This window comes from Ailuropoda melanoleuca, chromosome 15 (assembly GCF_002007445.2).
Source record: "Ailuropoda melanoleuca isolate Jingjing chromosome 15, ASM200744v2, whole genome shotgun sequence".
NCBI lineage: Eukaryota > Metazoa > Chordata > Mammalia > Carnivora > Ursidae > Ailuropoda > Ailuropoda melanoleuca.
In genome coordinates, this window is record NC_048232.1 from 85,712,498 (window position 1) to 85,731,959 (window position 19,462).

Consider the following 19,462-nt stretch of genomic DNA (forward strand, 5'->3'; position numbering starts at 1 on the left):
CGACCTGAGGTAGCCTCTGCTGCTGTTCTTGGCCAATGTGAGCCCAAGCAGGGCTCCCGGGCAGGGGCAGCGACCCTCTGGGACAGCTGCTGGGTCTGGTAGTGCTGTAGGCCTTCCTGTAGTGCACGGGTCCCCCCACTCTGCTGAGAATCCAGACACAGCCACTGCTGAGCCACATGCTCCTGCTGCCCTCAGTGTAGACGGGTTGTCTAGGGTTTGGACAAATGGTGGAGGGGGTCCCACAGCAAAGGTGTCAGGGCACCTAGTGCTCAGCTCTTGCTGGGCTCATGCACACTGACAGCCATATTTGCCCAGGTGTCCCCCATATAGGATGGCATGTCAGATAACCCTCTGATTGTCATGAGAGTCTGGTGAGCAAATCCAGCGAGCTGTCTCCCCTGCCTAACTTCACTTTCCAAGAGAGACGCCTGCCCAGCCCCCAGAATAAACTAGTGGAGGTGACAAGCTCCGTGGACAAGGACTTCATCCAGTGCTCTCCCCTAATGCCAGCCACAGCTCCCAGCTGGGCCCGCGCCTGCCTGGGGGCCCTCAGTCTCACCATCCCATGGAAGACATAGACTCTGAAAGTCTCCAAGACGGATGAGTCAGGCCCTGCTGTCTGGAAGCTCGCAGTGTACTTTGGAAAGCTCGTCTAATGCCAGAAAAGAAGTGGAACCCTTCAGGTCTTACATGCTTAGGGCCCAGACAGCGGCAGAGGGGGCAGGCTGGAGGGCCCTGGGGAACAGCAAGCCCAGTGTACAGGGGAGATCGGGGAAAGCTTCCTGGAGGAAGGAGCGTGGCTGGGCCCTGAACAATAGAATATGATTTTCCCCTTTAAATCACCTTTTTATTTTGAAATGATTTTAGGTTTATAGAAGAGTTGTAAGGTGGTACAGAGAGTTCCTCAGTCCCCTCACCCAGTCCCCTCACGTGACCGTGCATGCAACACGATGCGTTTGTCAAAACTAGGAAATGAACACCAGGGCAACACTATTCAACTATAAGCTTTATTTGGATTCAACAGTTTTTGATTAATGTCCTTTCTCCGTTCCAGAATCCAGTCCATGCTACCATGTTGCATTTAGTTGTCATGTGTCCATAGTGACGGTTTCTCAGTCTGTCCTCGCTTTGCCTGACCTTGAAAGTTTCGAATACTGGTTGAATATTCTGTAGAATGTCCATCAAGTTGGGTTTGTCTAGTGTTTTGTCCTAATTAGTCTGGGGTTATATATTATGAGAATACAACACAGGTCCTCAAGGCACCTGGGGTCACATGGTGTTACCACGACTTATCGCCGCTGATGTTGCTCTGGAGCACGCGGTGGAGGTGAGGTCTGCCAGGTTTCTCCACCGTAAAGACACTGGCCTTCCTTTTCCATCTCTGTTTGTTAGAAGAGAGACACTAGTCTAGCTCACGGTCAAGCAGAGGTGACTCTAGCTCTCCCTTCTAGAGGGAGGAGCAGCAAAGAATTTGTGGACACAATTAAAATCACCACATTAATTAATAAATATTTGGGGGAGGTATATTCAGGCTACGCAAATGTCCCAATTCTCCTCAAAGTTTTGTCTGCTCATTTAAACATCTATCTACAGACCTTGCCTGGAATAATGATGACTGAGGTGCTCTCATGGCGATTTTCTAATTCTTCTTTCCTCATACATTTATTATTTGGAATTGTTCTGTAAGGAAGATTTGTCCCTTCTCTGCCATTTATTTATTTTCCATCAGCGCAGACTCATGGTTATTTATTTTATTCATTAGGTTAAAATCTAGTACTATCACTATTTAGTGGCTCCAATTGTTTTAACTTTGGTGGGAGCTCTTTCAAGTCGGCTCCTGTGTTCTTTTGACATATTCCTATCTTTTGTTTCTTTGACCTCCTTGATTTCTGGCATTACAAGATGCTCCAAGCCCATCTCGCATTTTCCTTGCCCTAGCCCTAGAATCAGCCATTTCTCCAGAGAGTTCTAACTCCTTTTATTTAGGAAGTAAGATCTAGTCGCTACTAGGGTATTACTGCTTCTAGGTCCTCACAGTGGACAGAGCGAGGAAATATATGAATGCACTAATCCATCTATATGCTCATTTATCTCTCCTATATCTATATGCAACCACCCATCCATCCACCCACCGATCCATCCACCCATCCAACCATCCATCCACCCACCTATCCATCCATCCATCCACTCACCCAACCATCCCTCTATCCACTCATCCATCCATCCACTCATCCATCCATCCACTCATCCATCCATCCATCCATCCATCCATCCATCCATCCACCCACCTACTTAGCTATCATATATTTATCTTAAAATAAGCATTAGTTCATACTGATACACCACCCCCTACCCCAGACTCTAATGCAGCAATGCATAATTTATTCTTGTTTTCCACCTTGCTTATTTGTAACTTCTTCCTTTGAAGAGGAGGCGCCTGGCTCCCATATCTACAATCGTGTGTGTGTTCAACCCTAGCACACCCACAAAGTAGTTTCAGAATTCTTGATCTGGACCCCTGTGAGAAACATAGTTACCAACTAGAGTACAAGGTTCCCATGCAATCCTTTTTGTCTTTAGTTTGACAAACCAAACTTTGTTTTCCAAGGTTAAAATTGGTCAGGTCCTTTCTCCCAACCCAATTCAGTGAGGTTACGTCATACATTTGCAGTGCAATTAGATCGTTGCCACAGTCTGCATTACATCCTGAAATTCCCTGACATCTTAGTTGACTGTTTTAAATTTGCTTACAGTCAAGTCACTCTCTGTAGTGTGCAGTTCTAAGGGTTTTCAGAAATGCAGAGTCATGTATCCACCACCCCAGTACCATAGGGAACATTTCCGTCACTTGAAAAATTCCTCTTCTTTGACCCTTTTAAGTCATACTGTTTTCCAAAATGTCTGTATGTTTTTACAATCCCACCGGCATTGAATGAGTATTCCCCTTGGTTCACATCTTCATCAGAATTTGTTATTGTTCATTTAAAAAAATTTAGCCATTTGAATAGGCGTGTCTTGTTTTTCATTGTGGTTTTAATTTCCATTTCCCTAATGACTCCCGGTGTTGAATATCTTTTTATATGCTTATTTGCCATTCATATATATTCTTTTGTGAAGTGTCTGTTCAGATTTTTTGTCCTCTTCCTTAAAAGCGTTTTGTTTTATTTTGTTTTAAATGTTCTTTATGCTCTGGATACAAGTCCTTAATTGAATATGTGATTTGCAAATCTTTTCTTCTAGTCTGTGGGTTGTCTTTTCGTTCTCTTAACAGTTTCTCAGAGTAAAAGTTTCTAATCTTGATAAAGTCCAATGTATCAATTTTTTTCTTTCATGAGTTGTGCTTTTGGAGTGGTGCCTAAAAACTCATTGTCAGGCCAGAGGTCATGCAGATTTTCTCTGATGTTTTCTTTTGGAAGGTTTATAGCTTTATGTTTTACATTTAGGTCTATGATACATTTTAAGTTAATTTAGGTATAAGGTGTGAGGTTTGTATAAGTTTCATGTTTTTATGATGGATGCTACTTCTCCACTGAATTGTCTTTATACATTTGTCAAAAATCAGTTGACTATATTTGTGCGGGTATACTTTTGTGCTCTCTATTTTATTCCATTGATCTATAAGTCTGTCCTTTTGCCGATATCTTACTCTCCTGATTACTGTAACATTATGGGTAAATCTTGAAATTGGATAGTGGGAGTCGTCCAATTTTGTTCTTTTTCAGAATTGTTTTGGCTATTCTAGTTCCTTTACCTTTCCATGTACATTTTTCAATGAACTTGTTGACATATAAAATAGATCTTGTTGAGATTTTGATTGAGATTACATAGGATTTATAATCAGACTGGAGAGAAGTGATACTGAGCTTCACAATTTGTGAAAAACATTTCTCTCTCCATTTGTTTAGATCTTTGCTTTCTTTCAACCGTGTTATGCAGTTTTTATCATACAGATCCTGTACACATTTTGTTAGATTCCTATCTAAGTACTTCATTGGGGGTATATTGTAAGTAGAATTTTTTTTGGAATTTTACATTGCAGTTGTTCACTGTGAATACATAGGCACATGATTAACTTTTGTATGATGACTTTGTAACTCACTTAGCTTAGTTAGCCTTTTTGGTGAGTTCTTTGGAATTTCCTATTAGATAATGATGTCACCTGCAAATAGAGACAATTTTATTTCTTCCTTTCCATTTTTATTTTTCCTTTTAATTTTTCTTGTCATATTGCACTGACTAGGACCTTCAATATGATGTCAAGTAAGTGATGAGAGAAGACGTCCTTACCTTGTTCCTGTTCTTAGGGGAAGGCATTAAATCTCTCATCATTTACTACAATGTTAGCTGTAGTTTTTGTAATGTCTTTTTTCAGTTAAAGAAATTCCCTTCTGCTCCTAGTTTGCTAAGAGTTTTGTTTGTTTTTTTTAAGGAATCAATGCTGAATTTTGTCAAAAATCTTTTTCTGCATCTATTGAGATGATCATGTGTTCAACAGTGTGGATCTCTTCGAGAGTTTATCCTCTTGAGAGTTCATTGAACTTCCTGGATACATAGACTTATGTTTTTCTTCAAGTTCCGGAGGTTTTTGGCTATTATTTCTCCGAATATTCTTTCTTCCCCTCTCTCTCCTCTCCCTCTGGGACTTACATTGTGTATATGTTGGTATGCTTGATGATACTCCACAGGTTTCTGAGGCTCTGTTCATTTTTCTTCTTTATTTTTTCTTTTTGTTTTTCAGACTGGATGATCTCAATTTACTTATCTTCAAGTTCAATGATTCTTTCTTATGCATCCTCACATCTGCTGTTAGGCTCCTCTAGTGAATTTTTAATTTCAGTTTAAGCTTTCAAACTCCAGAATTTTTATTTGGTTCTTTTTAATACTTTCAATCTCATTATTTAATACTTTTAATATTCTCAATCTGGTGAGATGATATTCTCATGATATGGGTTCCTTCAGCTATTTGAATATATTTTAAATAGCCAACTTGAAGCTTTTGTCTACTAAATCCAACATCTGGACTTCCTCAGGGAGAGTTTTTATTGATTAGCTTCCCCCCTGTGTATGGGTCATACTTTCTTCTTCTTCTTTTCCCCCTCCTTTTCCTCCTCCCCCCCTTCTTCTTCTTTTTTTTTTTTTTTTTAAGATTTTGCTTATTTATGAGAGAGGTAGCAGTGAGAGGAACAGAGAGAGAGAGAGGGACAAGAAGACTCCACGCTGAGCACCAAGCCTGACACGGGGCTTGATCTCAGGACCCTGAGATCATGACCTGAGCTGAAACCAAGGGTTGGATGCTCAACCAACTGAGCCACCCAGGTGCCCCCTTTCTTATTTCTTTTTATGTTTTGTAATTTGTTGTTAAACACCAGACATTTTAAATAATGTGGCAACTTTGAAATAAGATTCTCCCCCCTCCAAATGTTTGTTGTTATTGTTGCTTGTTGTAGTTATTGTTTGTTTAGTTCCTTTTCTGAACAAATTCTGTAAAGTCTATATTGTTTGTCCTATGTGGCCAATGAAGTCTCTCAGTGGTCAGCTAATGATTGGACAGAGATTTCCTTAAATACTCGGAACCAATAAATTTCCCAGTCTTTGCTGATGAGCTGTGCATGTTAAGTCATGTCTTCAACACTGAGCCAGGTAGTTGAAACTCTGCCTTAGTTTTTATTTCCTGCTAGTGCAGAGGCTTAAGGTCAGTCAAAGGTGAGAGCTTAGGGCCTTCTCATATCTTTTCTGAGCATGCACACATCCCTGGGCATGTGCCAGCCCTAGGCACATACATGGACTTCTAGATTCCTAGGAAATCTTGGGAACTTTTCAAAGTCTCTATGAACATCTTATTTCCCAACTCTTCTTTTAAGCTCTCTTAAATTGCTTGGCCCTACTGTTATCCACTACCTCAAGCAGCCACAAAGTTAAAATACTTGCTTGTAATTGTTTTTGACAAATGTACCCTCTGCACTCTGGGGAAAAGACTTTTTGTATCTGAGCAATCTCTGAGTCAGTTCAAATACAGACAGTCTTGCAAATGGGGTCCTCCAGGGAATCACTAAGCAGGTCAAATATGACAATTCTTTGGGAGTGAGGCTTTGAAAGTGCTCCAGCTCTATTCTACTTCTTTTGGTGACTGCCACTGTGCAGTGGGAGTACAGACTGTTATTTTTCAAAGCTATCGTGGAGCTGGAGAGTGGTTCTTTGGACTAGAACAAGTTGAAATGTCACAAAGCTTGCTTTCTTTTTTCCCCTACAATTCAGCTGCTTTTCTTGAATAAATGCTCCATGGGTTCCCGTATAAACATTTGGTTAATTTCTAGAATTTGGAAAAAGTTGATTCTGACAATTTTTGCCCCTCATGCAGATATACTGCTGGCTTAGTGTGTATTTCTGCCTCTCCCCCCAGGAGCAGAGCCTTTTATTTTCATGTTCTGTTCCCTCACCTGCACTGGGTTCCAATTAGTGCCCTCCGGCTACAGCTTTGTCATCCTTCTGCATATTACCATTCTTGCTCCCTCTGAGAGATGGGAGATAGGTTCTGGCAGAGTTTCAGCAGTGGCTGCTGCTCTCTTCTTCCAGCCAGCACCACTGGGGAAACAGGAGGGGGGAAGCTTTCTCTGGATTCTCCCTGACCTCTGTGAGCTCCTGGTGGGGTTCCTGAAGGATGCAGACATTGCTATGCCAACAGCTCCCAGAGCATTCACATTCTCAGGCTAGCATTTAGCAATTTGTTAGAATTTTCCAGCTGAATCCTCTGGCTTATATGATGTTTGGGGGTGACTATTCCAGGTAAGCAAATGCCTGGATCTGCTGCTCCCTGCAGGCACCTGTCTCCCCCCAGCTTTGGTGAGTTGTTTGAGGTGGACTCCATTCTTAGATGGATTTAAGAAAAGTCATTAATTTGCATTTGTCCTGTCACACAGGTGGGAGTGATGCTCTTTCTAGCTCTCTGCTTCCAAGAAGCCAAAAACCACAGGTGTGTCTCAAGTCTCTGCTGTGTCATGCTTGCTAACCAACAGCTCACTGGCCAAAACAAGTCACATGGCTGGGTTTGGATTCAAGGAGTGGGGAAAAGGACATCAGAGACAGGAACTCCAAGATTAGATGCAAGGGGCATGGATACGTGAAGGTGAGATAAATGGGGCCATTGTTCTGATATGAGGCGCTCCATTGGCGGTGGAGAGATGCAGATTTGAACCTTTTAATATGATGGGATTCAGAGGGGATGTTGCACTCAGCAGACTGTGGCTCAGGGGAGGCTGCCCCAAGCTGAAGACACCTGATTGAGATACAGGTCCAGGAAAGAGGAGGAGGGGATGGCAGACCCATCTTTAGGTAGTGCAAGGCCTCTCAGCCTCCTGGCTTTGACTCTGAGGGCTCTGGGGTACACCCCTCCCTCAACCCCTTGCTGAAATCCTGTCCTGAGGTCCAGCTCCAGGCTTTGAGCTTAGGGCAAGGGCTCTTTGGGTTCCCATAGACCGAGGGCTTCCCCCACCAGAACCCTGACCCTCCTCTCTTTTGACTGCTTGTGATCTACTGTCTTGGGAGATCTAGGGGGCAAATCTATGTTTGAATCTGGGGCCAGGCACAGAATGGGCTGGCTGGCTGGTTGGAGCCATGGAAGGATGGTTCCAGGAGGAAGGCAGAGAGGGGTTCTATAACTTCATTTTGCCGATACAGAAATAGAGGCTCAGTCCAGAGGGGTAAGTTGCACAAGGGCCAGGGGATGAGCCCAGAGGGGCTGGACATCTCAGCCCTCAGTCCAGCACTGTTCTCCTGACTCAGGCTTGAAGGTCCAGGCATCAGGAAAGTGGCTGGCCTATGTCTTCTGGGGTTAAGGGATGGGATGGCTTATAGCCCACTCACCTGCAACCCTCAGCTTGGAAGCTCTGCTAACACCCAAGAGAGGCCGTCTCTGCCAAGCCCAGGGACAAGGCACTCTGGCTGGAGAAGGAGAAGAGATGTGGGCACTTCCTGGTGCCAAGCTCTGTGCTAGCTCTTTCCACATTCAGCTCTCCCAATGTCCTCCGAGTTGGGATCGAGCCCCATTTACAGATGTGGAAACCAGGGCTCAGATGGGGTAAGTGACTTGGCCGGGTTTCATGGTAGAGCTGGAATTCGAACACAGTCTCACTAACACTAAAGCTACCCTGAAAATACTGTGTGCTTGCCTCACCTCGGCCAGTCGTGACCACACACTGAGTTCTGTTTCGTGTCAGGATGAGCTATTTGCCTCTTGAAGCCCCTTCTTGACCTGGAGGCTCTCCAAACCCCTCAATGACAGACCCAAAGGCCACCGAACAGCGCAAGACTAAATGTCTGACTCAGCCTTGGGTGTCAGGAAGGCTTTCCGCAAGATGTGGCTCTGAGATGAGAGCTGAAGGACATGCCAGCACTTCCTGGGGAGCAGGTGGGACGGACAGCAGGTGCAGAGTGTGAGGGTGGGCAGGGGCGTCCTCGCGCAGGGCTGAGGGCACACGGTGGCGGCAGGGCTGAGGGCACACGGTGGGGGCAGGGCTGAGGGCACATGGGGGGGCAGGGCCGAGGGTGCACGGGGGGAAGGGCTGAAGGTACACAGGGGGCAGGGCTGAGGGCCCACGGAGGGGGGCAGGACCGAAGGTACATGGGGGGCAGGGCCGAGGGCACATGGGGGGGCAGGGCATCCACTCGCCCCTCACTCCCTGCTCCACGGCACCCACTTGGGGTCAGTAGGAGCCATGTCCCCCTCTCCTGCTCCCTGTACTCAGGGTGCCCGAGCAGCCCTTCCCCTGCCACGGGCATCTTCCTCCCCTGAGCTTCCTCTGGACCCCCAGGTTCTCTGGGATCTTGGGGCCCCCAGTCCTGCCCTGGCCAGGGGCCCTCAGTCTCATCCTTGATGCCCCCTTGCCAGGCTGGGGAGTATGACCAAAAGGCAGGGGCAAGGAGCCGTCTCCTCACCCCCCGGGGCCACCCACCGCTGCCTGCGCTTCCCACAGGGCTTCCTTCCCTGCCTCGGCATTGGCCTCCGTGTTGCCATCTCTACAATGGGGGTGGGAACTCCCCCTTGCCAGGTGGTCTTCAGAGTGCCCACAGGACAATTAGCTCTGGCCCCCGCTTCCTGAGAACTCAGTGAAGACCGCAGGAAAGGCGAAGAGAATCCAAGGCCAGTGCCAGGCCCCCGTGAAGCCGCCCTCCTGGAGGCTGGGGCCTCCCTCGGAAGAAGACGAAGCCCTGTGTGTTATTAAGGCACCATCTCCGCGAGGTCCTCAGACCCGTACGACCAGGCTGAAAGCAAGTCACGATTGCACCGAGTGCCGACAAGCCGGCTTAGGTCGATTTCAGAGGAAAATCACATGCGATGAAACTGAGAGAAGACGCCACACCCGATTCCAACCTGGGGAGCAGGGGCTACCTGAGGCCGAGCTGGAGCCAAGGGGCACCCCAGGCGGAGGTGGCCTCCTCCTGGCTCGAAGCATGCGGCAGCCCCCCAGTGAGCCCACCCCTCTCAGCCTGGGGTCCGGTCTGAACTGAGGCTGAAACCCAGGACACGGGGAGACGAAGGTGACTGTAAGACATCTTCACAGAAAGAGAGGGCCTGTGGTGGCCGAGGCTGCTCTTCCCACACCTCACGCGCTTTGGAGCCTATGTGGGCCCCACGTAGGGGTGGGAGGGGCCTTGGCCGGGGCTTCGGCGCTGCTTCTCCTCTGGAGCCACCTGCAGTGGGGTGATAATGGGGGCTCCTTGCTCTCACCACTCCCTGACAGCCCGTGGCCACACAACTCAGGGGCAGCTCTCCCGACTGCCTCTCCCTACTTCCTTCCAGAACCTTCCAGAAGGCAGCAAACTCTATGTCTCCCTTCCATTTGCTTCACAAAAGGTGGCAAGGATCACAGGGATTTAAAAGTCCTCTGAGCTTGTCAGACCCTGTCACGTCCGAGGAAGGGTCCCTCCCCAGACGGTCACTGATGCGTGCCTCCGGTCAGCCGCCAGCTGGGCTGGAACGAGGCCTGACTTAGACGTGGGCTGGTGCCTGTGTCTCTAGGGGCAGAGTGGCGGCTGTGCGGACAAGCCCAGCAGAGGCACAGATCTCATCCAGGAGGGAGGAAGGCCTTCTGTGTCGCCAGGCTCTTAACGAATAAAACCTCCAGAAATCCCAAGTTTTTAAGTATTTTATCATCGGTGGTTCTTTTGAAGCCTTAAGAATCATTCCTGCAAAGACTAACAGCTTTATTTGCTCCGACCGAGTGAACGGTCTTGTGGCTTGGGGGGGGCCCCAAGCCGCCCGCGGGGGCACCGCTCGTGTCGGAGCTGCCAGGAAAGACACAGAGCTGGCTGTGTTTCTGGAGACACGCTGAACATTCACGACCCTCCCCCACCCCCCACCCCGATTCTATGATTTCGTTAGTCTTGGGGACAGCCCTGCGGTCCCCGTCGGTCCGCGCCAGGTGCGCCACAGCCGTCACCTACTGGAGGAAGGCCCGGAGGAAGTCGTTGTAGGAGATCTGGGAAGACAGCGTCTTGTCGTAGTGCTCCAGCATGTGGAAGAACTCCTCCTCCGAGAGGTTGATGCTGTACTGTCTCAGGACCTGTGCACAGAGCCCCGCCGCTCCCGGAGCCGCTCAAGGAGGCCGGCTGCCAGGCCGGGGCCGGGGGCGCACCCCCTCTCCTCCGCCGAGCCGGACGTCCCACCTCCGAGGCTGAGCCCGGCAGCCCTCTCCCCCCACCTCACATCTCCCTCCCTCTCTCTCCCTCCCCCCTGACATCCCTCCCTCCCTCCTGCCTCCTCTCTCTTCTGCCCTCAGCCCCCCAAGGGTCAGAGCATGCGCCATGGGTGTGAAACCGGAGACCTTTCCAGGCCAATGGAAGCCGCTGGTTCTCCCCACCTGCCCTCCCGGAATAGGAGGTTAATAACCGCCGGCTCCCCGCAGGGTCGTGAGGCTGGTCAACACGTTCAGACAAGGGGGATGGACAGAAAGGACAGGGCTAGGAGGGCAACCTGGCCACAGGGCCTTGACAAGGTGGGGCCTCAGGGTGCAGCCCACCTGGGGGGGGGTGGGGTTGACCTGACAGAAACAGAGCCGGTGGCAGAGCTGGCTGTCCACCTGACAGCGACTGCCCATTCCTCCTCAGTGAGCGGACCCCCGGTCTTCACCCGGCTGCTGTGTGTCCAGCTAAAAGGCAACCCTTGTCAGCCTCTCTCGGAGCTAGGGTTGTTCTAGCCAGTTGAACCTAAGTGAGAATGTGATGGGGGCCTCTGGAAAGCCTCCTCTAAAGAAAAAGCGCCTGCCCCTTCTCCTCTCCTCTTTTTCTTTTTTGCTGCTGGGAATATGGAAGTGATGCTGCGGTCCCAGCAGCCACCGTAGACCATGAGGCCGCCTCGGGGAAGGAAGCCAGTGCCGAGGATAGTAGAGTGAGAACCGGGTCCCCAGTAACGGCCGGGCACAGCGCCAGCTCTGGCCTCTACCCCGGGGCCTCTTTTATGTGACAGAGAAACAGACTTCCACTGCGTTTAAGCTGCTGAGTCCCCCGTTACATGTAGGTGAGACAGATCCTAACAGATGGGTTCCCTCATAAGTAAATGCAAAGATTAAGTTATGGATTTCCTATCTAGGCTTCGCGTTATAATTTGTTTCTCACAGGAGACTAGAATGCGGGGCTGGAAGAGCCCGAGGTTCCTCTGGCAGCGGGACGACGGGCCCGGCCAAGGAAGCTGAACCTGGGTGTCCCCGGCACCCAGCTGGTCTCTGACTCTGGCTCTGTTGAGGCCACATCTGTCCTTCGAGTACTCCCCTCCCTCTGCCACACACCCCAAATTCCTGGGATGCAGAAAGGACCCCACTTCCTCCCCCTCTCGGCCTGGAGACAGGAGAACCCCGAGCTGAGAGTTGACTTGAGCCCAAAGTGAAGACAAACAGTGTGAGCTGGAAAGCCACTTGGGGGCCCCTGAGGGCAGTTGTCCCGGGGGCTGCTGGGATGTCCCCTCCTCCTTCCTGCAGCCCCATCCGCCCACCCACCAGCTACTGCTCATCTTCCCGACTTGAAAGGAGAGGGTTTTGAAGCAGAGATGAACTTAAGGGCTCTGCTTTTTGTAAGTGCATTTTGAGGTCATAACGCTCTGTCTGTTTGACGTTTTGACTGAGTGTTTTTCCTGACTGTAACATGGGATTTCGAATCTAATGTTTGGACCTCAATTACGTTCTCAGCCTCAGTGGCTGGGTGGTGGGGGGGCGGGCAGGGGAGTGGAGAAAGGGGTAGGGAGCGGGGCCCAGAATCTGCTAAGTCAACGAGTTCTAGGTGATTCGGAAGGCGGGAGTTCGGACTCACCCTTGAGGGCGGCCCATTTCTTTGGTCTGGGAGGGATGTGCCTGCGGTCACTGGCCTTCCCACGGTGAGGGGTGCCCCGCGGACCCTGTGTCCTCAGGGTGCCGCACACGCCCGTGGGAGCATCAGAGGCACCAGCGTGCACAGTGCGGGGAGACGGCTGGGCCCGCTGCTGTGGGGAGTGGCTGGCGCCGCGTGGCGGGCAGCTGGGGGGAGAAGGGGGCCACAGGCTCCCAGGAGGCAGTGTTGGCCTCTGCTGGCTGAGGTCCCATAGCTGGGGCCCTGCTTTATTTAGCTCCTGCTCTGGGGGTCTTGCGAGGCAGATGCAGACCCCGGCTCCCCCAAGGAGACCACGGGTCCAGCCTTGCGTGGGGCCCAGCCTGGGCTCCAAGGACCAGTGGCACCTGCTGTGGTGTCCAGAGGGCTCAGGTCGTGTCCCCCCCAGGGTTCTAGAAACCTTCAGGGAGGAGAACCTGGGGTCAGCAGGTGAGGGGCAGGGGATAACCTGGGGGCCCCAAGGAAACGAGGTCCCAGACAGCCACTCACACCTGGGCCTTCCCCAGGGAAGGGAGGGGTCCTCTTTTGAGGTCTGGCCACTGGCATTTGGCCACTGCTCCCCATTCAGACATGACAGACAGCCAAGAGCTGAGCTTACCTTCCTGAAATCCGCCACACTTAAAAGCCCTGTCCCTCCTTCATCGTAGGCTTTGAAGGTACGCCGCATCGGCCTCCAGCAGTGCACAATTTTGGGCTGAATACGCAGTAAAGCTGAATAAAAGGAAGAAGTCTCAGCACCAGATTCTTTCTGGGGAAAAAAAACACATACAAAACCAAGAAGGGGTGAGAACAGAGCTTTTGAATGGGCAGCACGGGGTGGGCAGGCAGCTGCGAGCTCCCCTCAAGGGCCTCAGTCCTATCTTTGCCCCTGCTCATGCCTACCCCGGGCTCCCCTGGCCCACTCCCCTCTAGAACGCGGCCTGCAAGCAGGACCTATAGCAATAATGGCAGATCACCGGCCCTGCTCTTCATAAGAAGTCACTTCACCCCCCTCCCCCTCCAACCTGGCAGGAAGGTGGCCCCGTTCATTCTCATTTCACAGACTGGGAGATGGGAGGCTCAGGGAAGTGAAGTGACTGGATAAGGACGGATCCCGGCTCTGCCCCTCCCAGGTTATGGAGGAGAGAGACGGCCAGGGAGAGCTAGCTGGCCGACTGCAAAGTAATTTCAGGTAGAAGGAGATTTCAGTTTGGGTCTTCTAAGTAGGTTATGATAATGAACAGAGTTTTAAAAAAAATCACAAGGTTGTAATTATATCTCGTAATTAGATAGTACACTACACTGCAATTATTTCATTTAGGTGCTGTTAGATTGAAAACAAGATATTTTAGCATGATTTAGCCCTAACGCATGTCTGAATATCACAGAGGTGAACTGTAGGCAATAATGTGTAACACGTTTTGGGAAAGTTTAATTTTAACATGGCATTACCTAAAACAAATTAGTGCAAAGTTAAATTGCTTTCAATTTTTCCATCATTTAGCACCTATGATGGAAACTCACCAGATACCCCATAGCTTCAATCAGCTCCCGATTTTACCCAATCTGCGGGTCTGCACTGGAGCCTGAAAGGATTTTATGCTTCCTGGCTCTTCCCACACCTATGCCTGGCCCGAGGAAGGCTTTTCCCATCCTAGCTCAGGACAACCGACCCAGCCTCATCCGGAAGGCCTCTGCCTCCAGCTCGGGCATGGCCGAAAAGCAGAGTCCCACGTGACTTCCCCGGAGGGCTGTCTCTGCTGCCGGAGGTTGCAGGACGGCCCCCAGGGAACTACAAAAATAAATCATCCTTTCAGCTTCTCTGCGGGGAGACAGCTGGCCGCAGTGCCTCACTTGTGTGGTGGGGGCCTTGGCAGCCCGCAAGAGGGATGGGACTGGAACACGGACTAGGACCACGCAGGGCAAGCCTTCTGGAGGCGCTGGCCCCACGCTTTTCTAGGAAAGGCCCCTGGGGAGAGGTCTCCTATCATCGCACTTGGGGTAGGGGTGGGGTGGAAGGCAGGACTCTTTCTGAAGCACAGAGTGGCAGCTGTAGTCTGTCTGGGTGTAACGTCCTGAGCTGGGGTGCGGGCCAGACAGAGCTCTCGGGAATGCTAGGATATCTGCCCAGAGGTGCAGCTCCTGGTGGGGCCATCTTGGAGCACCTGTCACTTCACTGAACACAGTCTCGGAAGCCCAGGAGCCAGCAGTTTGGCCTCTTGGTGTGGACGGGCAGTGCGGTCTCTGCACAGGGGAGGGCTCAGAAGGGGTCACCCTTCGCAGGCCTGAGAACCCAGTGGATCTCCCCCTCATTGATAGGAGGGGAAACTGAGGCCCAGAGAGACAGAGGAAGGCCAGAGCTGGCAGGGGCCTTGCAGGTTGTGTGGTTTCCATTGTTTTCACCTATCTTCCTGGGTCCCCTGAAGGTCTAAGAAGACAGCCTTTTCTCGCTCACAGAAAAACTGAGCTGGAGAAGCAACTGTCTTAATCTTAGGTTTTTCTTCTGTAACTTGGCCTAAGCCTCTGATGCAACTCTTTTTTTTTTTTTTAAAGATTTTATTTATTTATTTGATAGAGAGAGAGACAGCCAGCGAGAGAGGGAACACAAGCAGGGGGAGTGGGAGAGGAGGAAGCAGGCTTCCAGAGGAAGAGCCTGATGTGGGGCTCGATCCCAGAACGGAGGGATCACGCCCTAAGCCAAAGGCAGACGCTTAACGACTGAGCCACCCAGGCGCCCCTCTGATGCAACTCTTGTCTAAAGTAGAAACTATACAAAGTCGAGACCTGATTCTGCACAAAATTACATACAAATTTAGCTGCATAGAAACTTTCTGCACGGGATCAATTGTTTGCTGGGTTGACCTGTCATGACCCTGCCGCTGCCGGGCATGGCGGGGACCGGCGGGGACCGACTGGGGCCATTCCAGGGGGGCCTGCCCCGCACCCTGGTCCCTGCGGCTGAGTCCCGAGGTGGCTGCAATCAGCTGTTTGTCCCTCAAGTCAGCAATGCCAGCCGTGCTTGTTCTGCAGTCCGTCACAGATGACGGACTAGGAGCAGGGAAGTTGTTTCTGGTTTGTTCTGCTCCGTGTTTCCGAGGCACTGGAGAAAGGCGAGTCAGTGAAAACACTGCTCCAACTGGGTGTGGGTGAGAATCACAAAACTGACAAACAATTGAGAGGTAATTGCAGGACAGCGCCCTCCAACTGCTATCTATGCGTCTTTAGGGTCTCATTCCTCTTCAAGAAAACACAAAGGAAATAGCAGACAACGCACTGTGGGTACAGTTTGCCCAAGGAAGATAATGAGTCTCCAACCACCAACCCCCACCAACCCCGAGGAAAGGGTCTGGCCTGCCTCACACGCTTGATGAACACACACACATTGATGCGTCCGTTAAAAATGTTTCACTTTGCCGTGACCCCCCACCCAGCTTCGCCTTGTCAGCGAACCCACTGATGACTGCTCCCAGGCGTTGTGCCCTGTTTGCCAGACAGGTGTCTCTGGGGGCTGGGGGAGGAGCCACGGTCATCCCGAGTCTGCCACTCACAGGTGTCCGAGAAGCTGAGAGCGAGACTACCGGCCCCCAGTCTTGGGTCTCCAGGCCCTTATGGGGCTCCAGAAGGAGAGAAAGAAAATCTCTGAATCATTTCCAAGAACGGAAATTTTGAGCTGTTTGCGATGTTCTCAAAGCCTTTACCCGCTCCTGTTGTCTCCCTGAAGTCCCTGCCCGCTAGCTGCTTTGGGCCCACGGAGCAGACCCTGGGGTCGTGTGCTCCCCCGGGAAGTGCTGGTGCCATACAGGCTTTGACATAATGGAGAAGACGGGACAACAAGGAATCACTTGACAAGTGTATGTATACACACGTTATACGTATGCACACACCATACAAACGTGGGATACGTGCATATATCATGTGCGTATGTGCACATATCGTGAGTGCGATATACACATGCACATATCACATGGGTACGCTATACACACCTATCACACGTGCCGTATTTATCGCATATGTGTGATATACAGATCATATCTATCACACATGTGTGATATGCACGTATATGTATATAGACAAAATCTGACCCAATTTTCAGGTCCATGGGGAGGAGGCAGTGAGACTGGGGACATGTGACAGGTGGGTCCTCACTGGCCAGCGGCCCCTCCCAGAGTCTCCGTGTCCACTGTGTCCACCATGTCTATAAAGCCAGATGATCCGCGTTTATGATGAGCTGAGAGAGGTGAGAAGCCCTTTTGAGCCCAGACCCACACGTTTCCTGAGGCTGAGCGTGCATACCATTTTATGTGCGTTCTGGATTTTCATTCTCTGCATCAGGGACGTTTCCTTCGCTCTCAACAGGAGGACACAGCTTTGAATGAAGTCACAGTAAGCAAACCTCCCGGCGCTCTTTAAGTCATACTTCCCGACGAGCTGCTGACTTTCCTCTTTGCTTAAGTCCAGACTGAACTTCTCCACAAGAGCTAAAGACAGAAACACTGGTTCAGCTGGTGGTAATTTGCACACTCATTCATTTGTTCATGCCCGCATTCGTGCATCTCCTGCCGAGATGCCCTCTCTGCTTCAGGCCCCGGCTGGGTCGCTGCTCACAGGCTCATGGTGGCTGTGGCTGGACAGACACGGAAGCAGACGGTGAGAGGGAGGGGTACCCCGCATCCTGCTGGGCCCTCGCTGGCCTGGCACTGGCTTGCTGTCAGGTTTTGCGGCCGCCGCCGCTGTAGTCCCAGCAGTAGGGACAGAGCACTGCGGAAGCCGTGCTGAGGAGCAGTGAGGGACAAAGTCGGAGTCGGGGTAGCCCCACACAAGGTCGGGAGCTGCCCGAGCAAAGGCTCAGGGTCAGGGCAGGGCCGGGGACGCGGGGAGAAGGGGAGGTTCCATGTGCTGCGGTGTGGGCCCAGCAGGCGCCCCACGGTGCGTGGGGGGGGGACGGGGGTTGGGACGTGGCTCTCTGACCAAGTATTTCTCAAGTCTCAAGAGTGTGCTAGCCTACAGGAATTTACACATTTTGAGTCTTCGTTTCAATAACGACCTAAAATATATAAGGCCTATTCTGGAATACTTGGACCATCCTTAAGAGACAAGTGTCATGCAATTTCAGGGTCTGAGTGTGGCTTTGGGGTTGGGACCATGTCGCTGCCATGCTGGCACCCCCCAGCTGCCGAGGGTGGCACTCATCAGTGGCAAAACACCGGCACTCGCTCCCACTTTGCACTAGCGCTCCTGTTCGATCCTTTACCAATCAGAAAGCCAAAGCTTCTTGCAAGTGACAGCTCCTAATCGGAAGAGACTTAGGATAAGATCTGAGTTTATACTGAATAAACCAAGCCTTCCGTTGACCTCAGGAAAGCAACAAAGTGTCGCGGAGTGGAGGACTAGCCTACTTGTTGAGGCTGAGGAGGAAAAGCACGGGAAGTGGATTTTATATAAATGGTGCCTTCAAACCGAGCACAGGCCGGAAGATGCAGCAGTGCACTGTGCAAACAGGGGTCCCTCTGCCTCTGCACGGGGGAAACAGCAGAACGTGGGGCCAACCAGGACACGCGTGGCGGGATGGGGCTGGGCTGGAGAGCCTTTGCTGTTCCGACTTGCAGAAGGCCATCGGCAAGGCACAGAACGTAAGAATGACTTCTGAAAATTAGTAAGTATATTTTTTTACAGTGTTGAATTTTGGATGTGCTACTGAAGCCAGACAAGCTGAGCAGGGTAATGGATTGGCGGCTTCATGGGGTTCCTGGGTAAAAATTAAACATGGCGATGGTGATGACAAGACAAGCTAAGGTTCGTCAGTCTCAAAATCAAAAGAATTACCTAAAAACCAAACAAAAGTCAAACTTGCATTAAAAACAACATTGCTGATCTGGTTTCAGCAAAACATGTCATGTTAAATCAATGGAACAATGCTTGATTATTATTGATTTCATCTTTTATATTTAATTTATAAATGGTTATTTTTTTGTAGGAGCTGTTCACTTAGAGAGTTTATACCTTGTTTCGTTTGCACCTTTTTAAGCCGGGATTATCATAAAAGTGATTTATATTAATATTGGAGGTTCTCGAGAAAAACATTTTCCTTAAAAAGGGATCTAAAGATTGGTCAAGAGGAGGGGGACTGACCACAGGGGGTTTCAAGGAAGGGAGTGACAGGTCAGATTTCCTGTAATGGAAAACGCAACCATGAGTGGAAGTCTAAACCCAGCTGACATCATTTGAACAGCTTATCAAAGTGACACGCGGTCAGCACTGGATCAACAGGGCCGAGCGGATACAGTGGGTGGCCGGCGTGTCCCTGGCCATGGCCTTCCTCCACCTACCTGTCCCACCACCCTGAGCTCTCCACGTCTGCGAACATTTCATGCCGCCCAGAGACCACAACCAAGTCCGTGATTTCTAACGCTGAGAACTCCACAGCCTGCAGACTCGGTCACGCGGGCGTGAACGTACCCCGTGTCGGGTTGAGGGGCCTTAGGAATTCGTGTCCTGCTAGCCAGCGTTTATGGAGGTGCCCAGCCGGCTATGGGGTGGGGGGAGCATGGATTCGTGCCAGCAGGTGACACTCTTACGAGAACACACCCAGGAATTCAGCCGTGGTGATCTCGCCCTGCTTGTTCACGTCCTTCTCTTTGCATTCTTTCAGGAACTCTCGCCAGCAGCCCTGGATTTTCTTCCGGAGTTTGCTCTCTATGGGCTCGCAATTCTGCAAGGGCAGGGGGCCCAGCGCCGAGCCGGCACTAGCGGGGGTCTAGCGAGAAAGGAAAGGAAACTGTCTTGTAATGTGACATTCAAAATGGAAGTAATGATACAAACCTACAGGCCGGGTCCGGGTTTGGAGTTCACAGTTTCACAGGCAGTATTAGCTCACGAAGAAATGAAGAGCAAAACAGGGATGGCAATTCTGCCATTTGATTTCTACTTCCGTCAGCGGGCCGTATTTGTGCCCAAACACACCAACCGACATTGTTTTGGAGGTAAATATAGCCAAGATTCAAGTATAGGGGGGTGTTATTTAAATATATTACTGGGGTGCGTGTGTGTGTGTGTGTGTGTGGTGTCAATAACATATTTTTCTCCAGAGATAGAGTCTTATCAGAGAAAGGGAGTCGCTTGTCATTTTCATGGA

The 19,462-nt window shown here is 50.6% G+C and overlaps 1 protein-coding gene across 1 annotated transcript in view; it reads right to left on the reverse strand.

Moving 5' to 3' along the window:
* Positions 1-9,649: 9,649 nt before the first annotated feature.
* The window catches only part of EFCAB6 (EF-hand calcium binding domain 6), a 249,820-nt gene continuing 240,007 nt past the window's right edge, over positions 9,650-19,462 (reverse strand). The window contains exons 30-33 of the mRNA XM_034644165.1: positions 18,916-19,084; positions 16,624-16,808; positions 12,950-13,099; positions 9,650-10,559 (exon numbers count right to left, since the gene is read on the reverse strand). Of these exons, the coding sequence (XP_034500056.1) occupies positions 10,437-10,559; positions 12,950-13,099; positions 16,624-16,808; positions 18,916-19,084 (627 nt within the window). The 3' untranslated portion in view covers positions 9,650-10,436. The remainder of the gene's footprint in view (positions 10,560-12,949; positions 13,100-16,623; positions 16,809-18,915; positions 19,085-19,462) is intronic.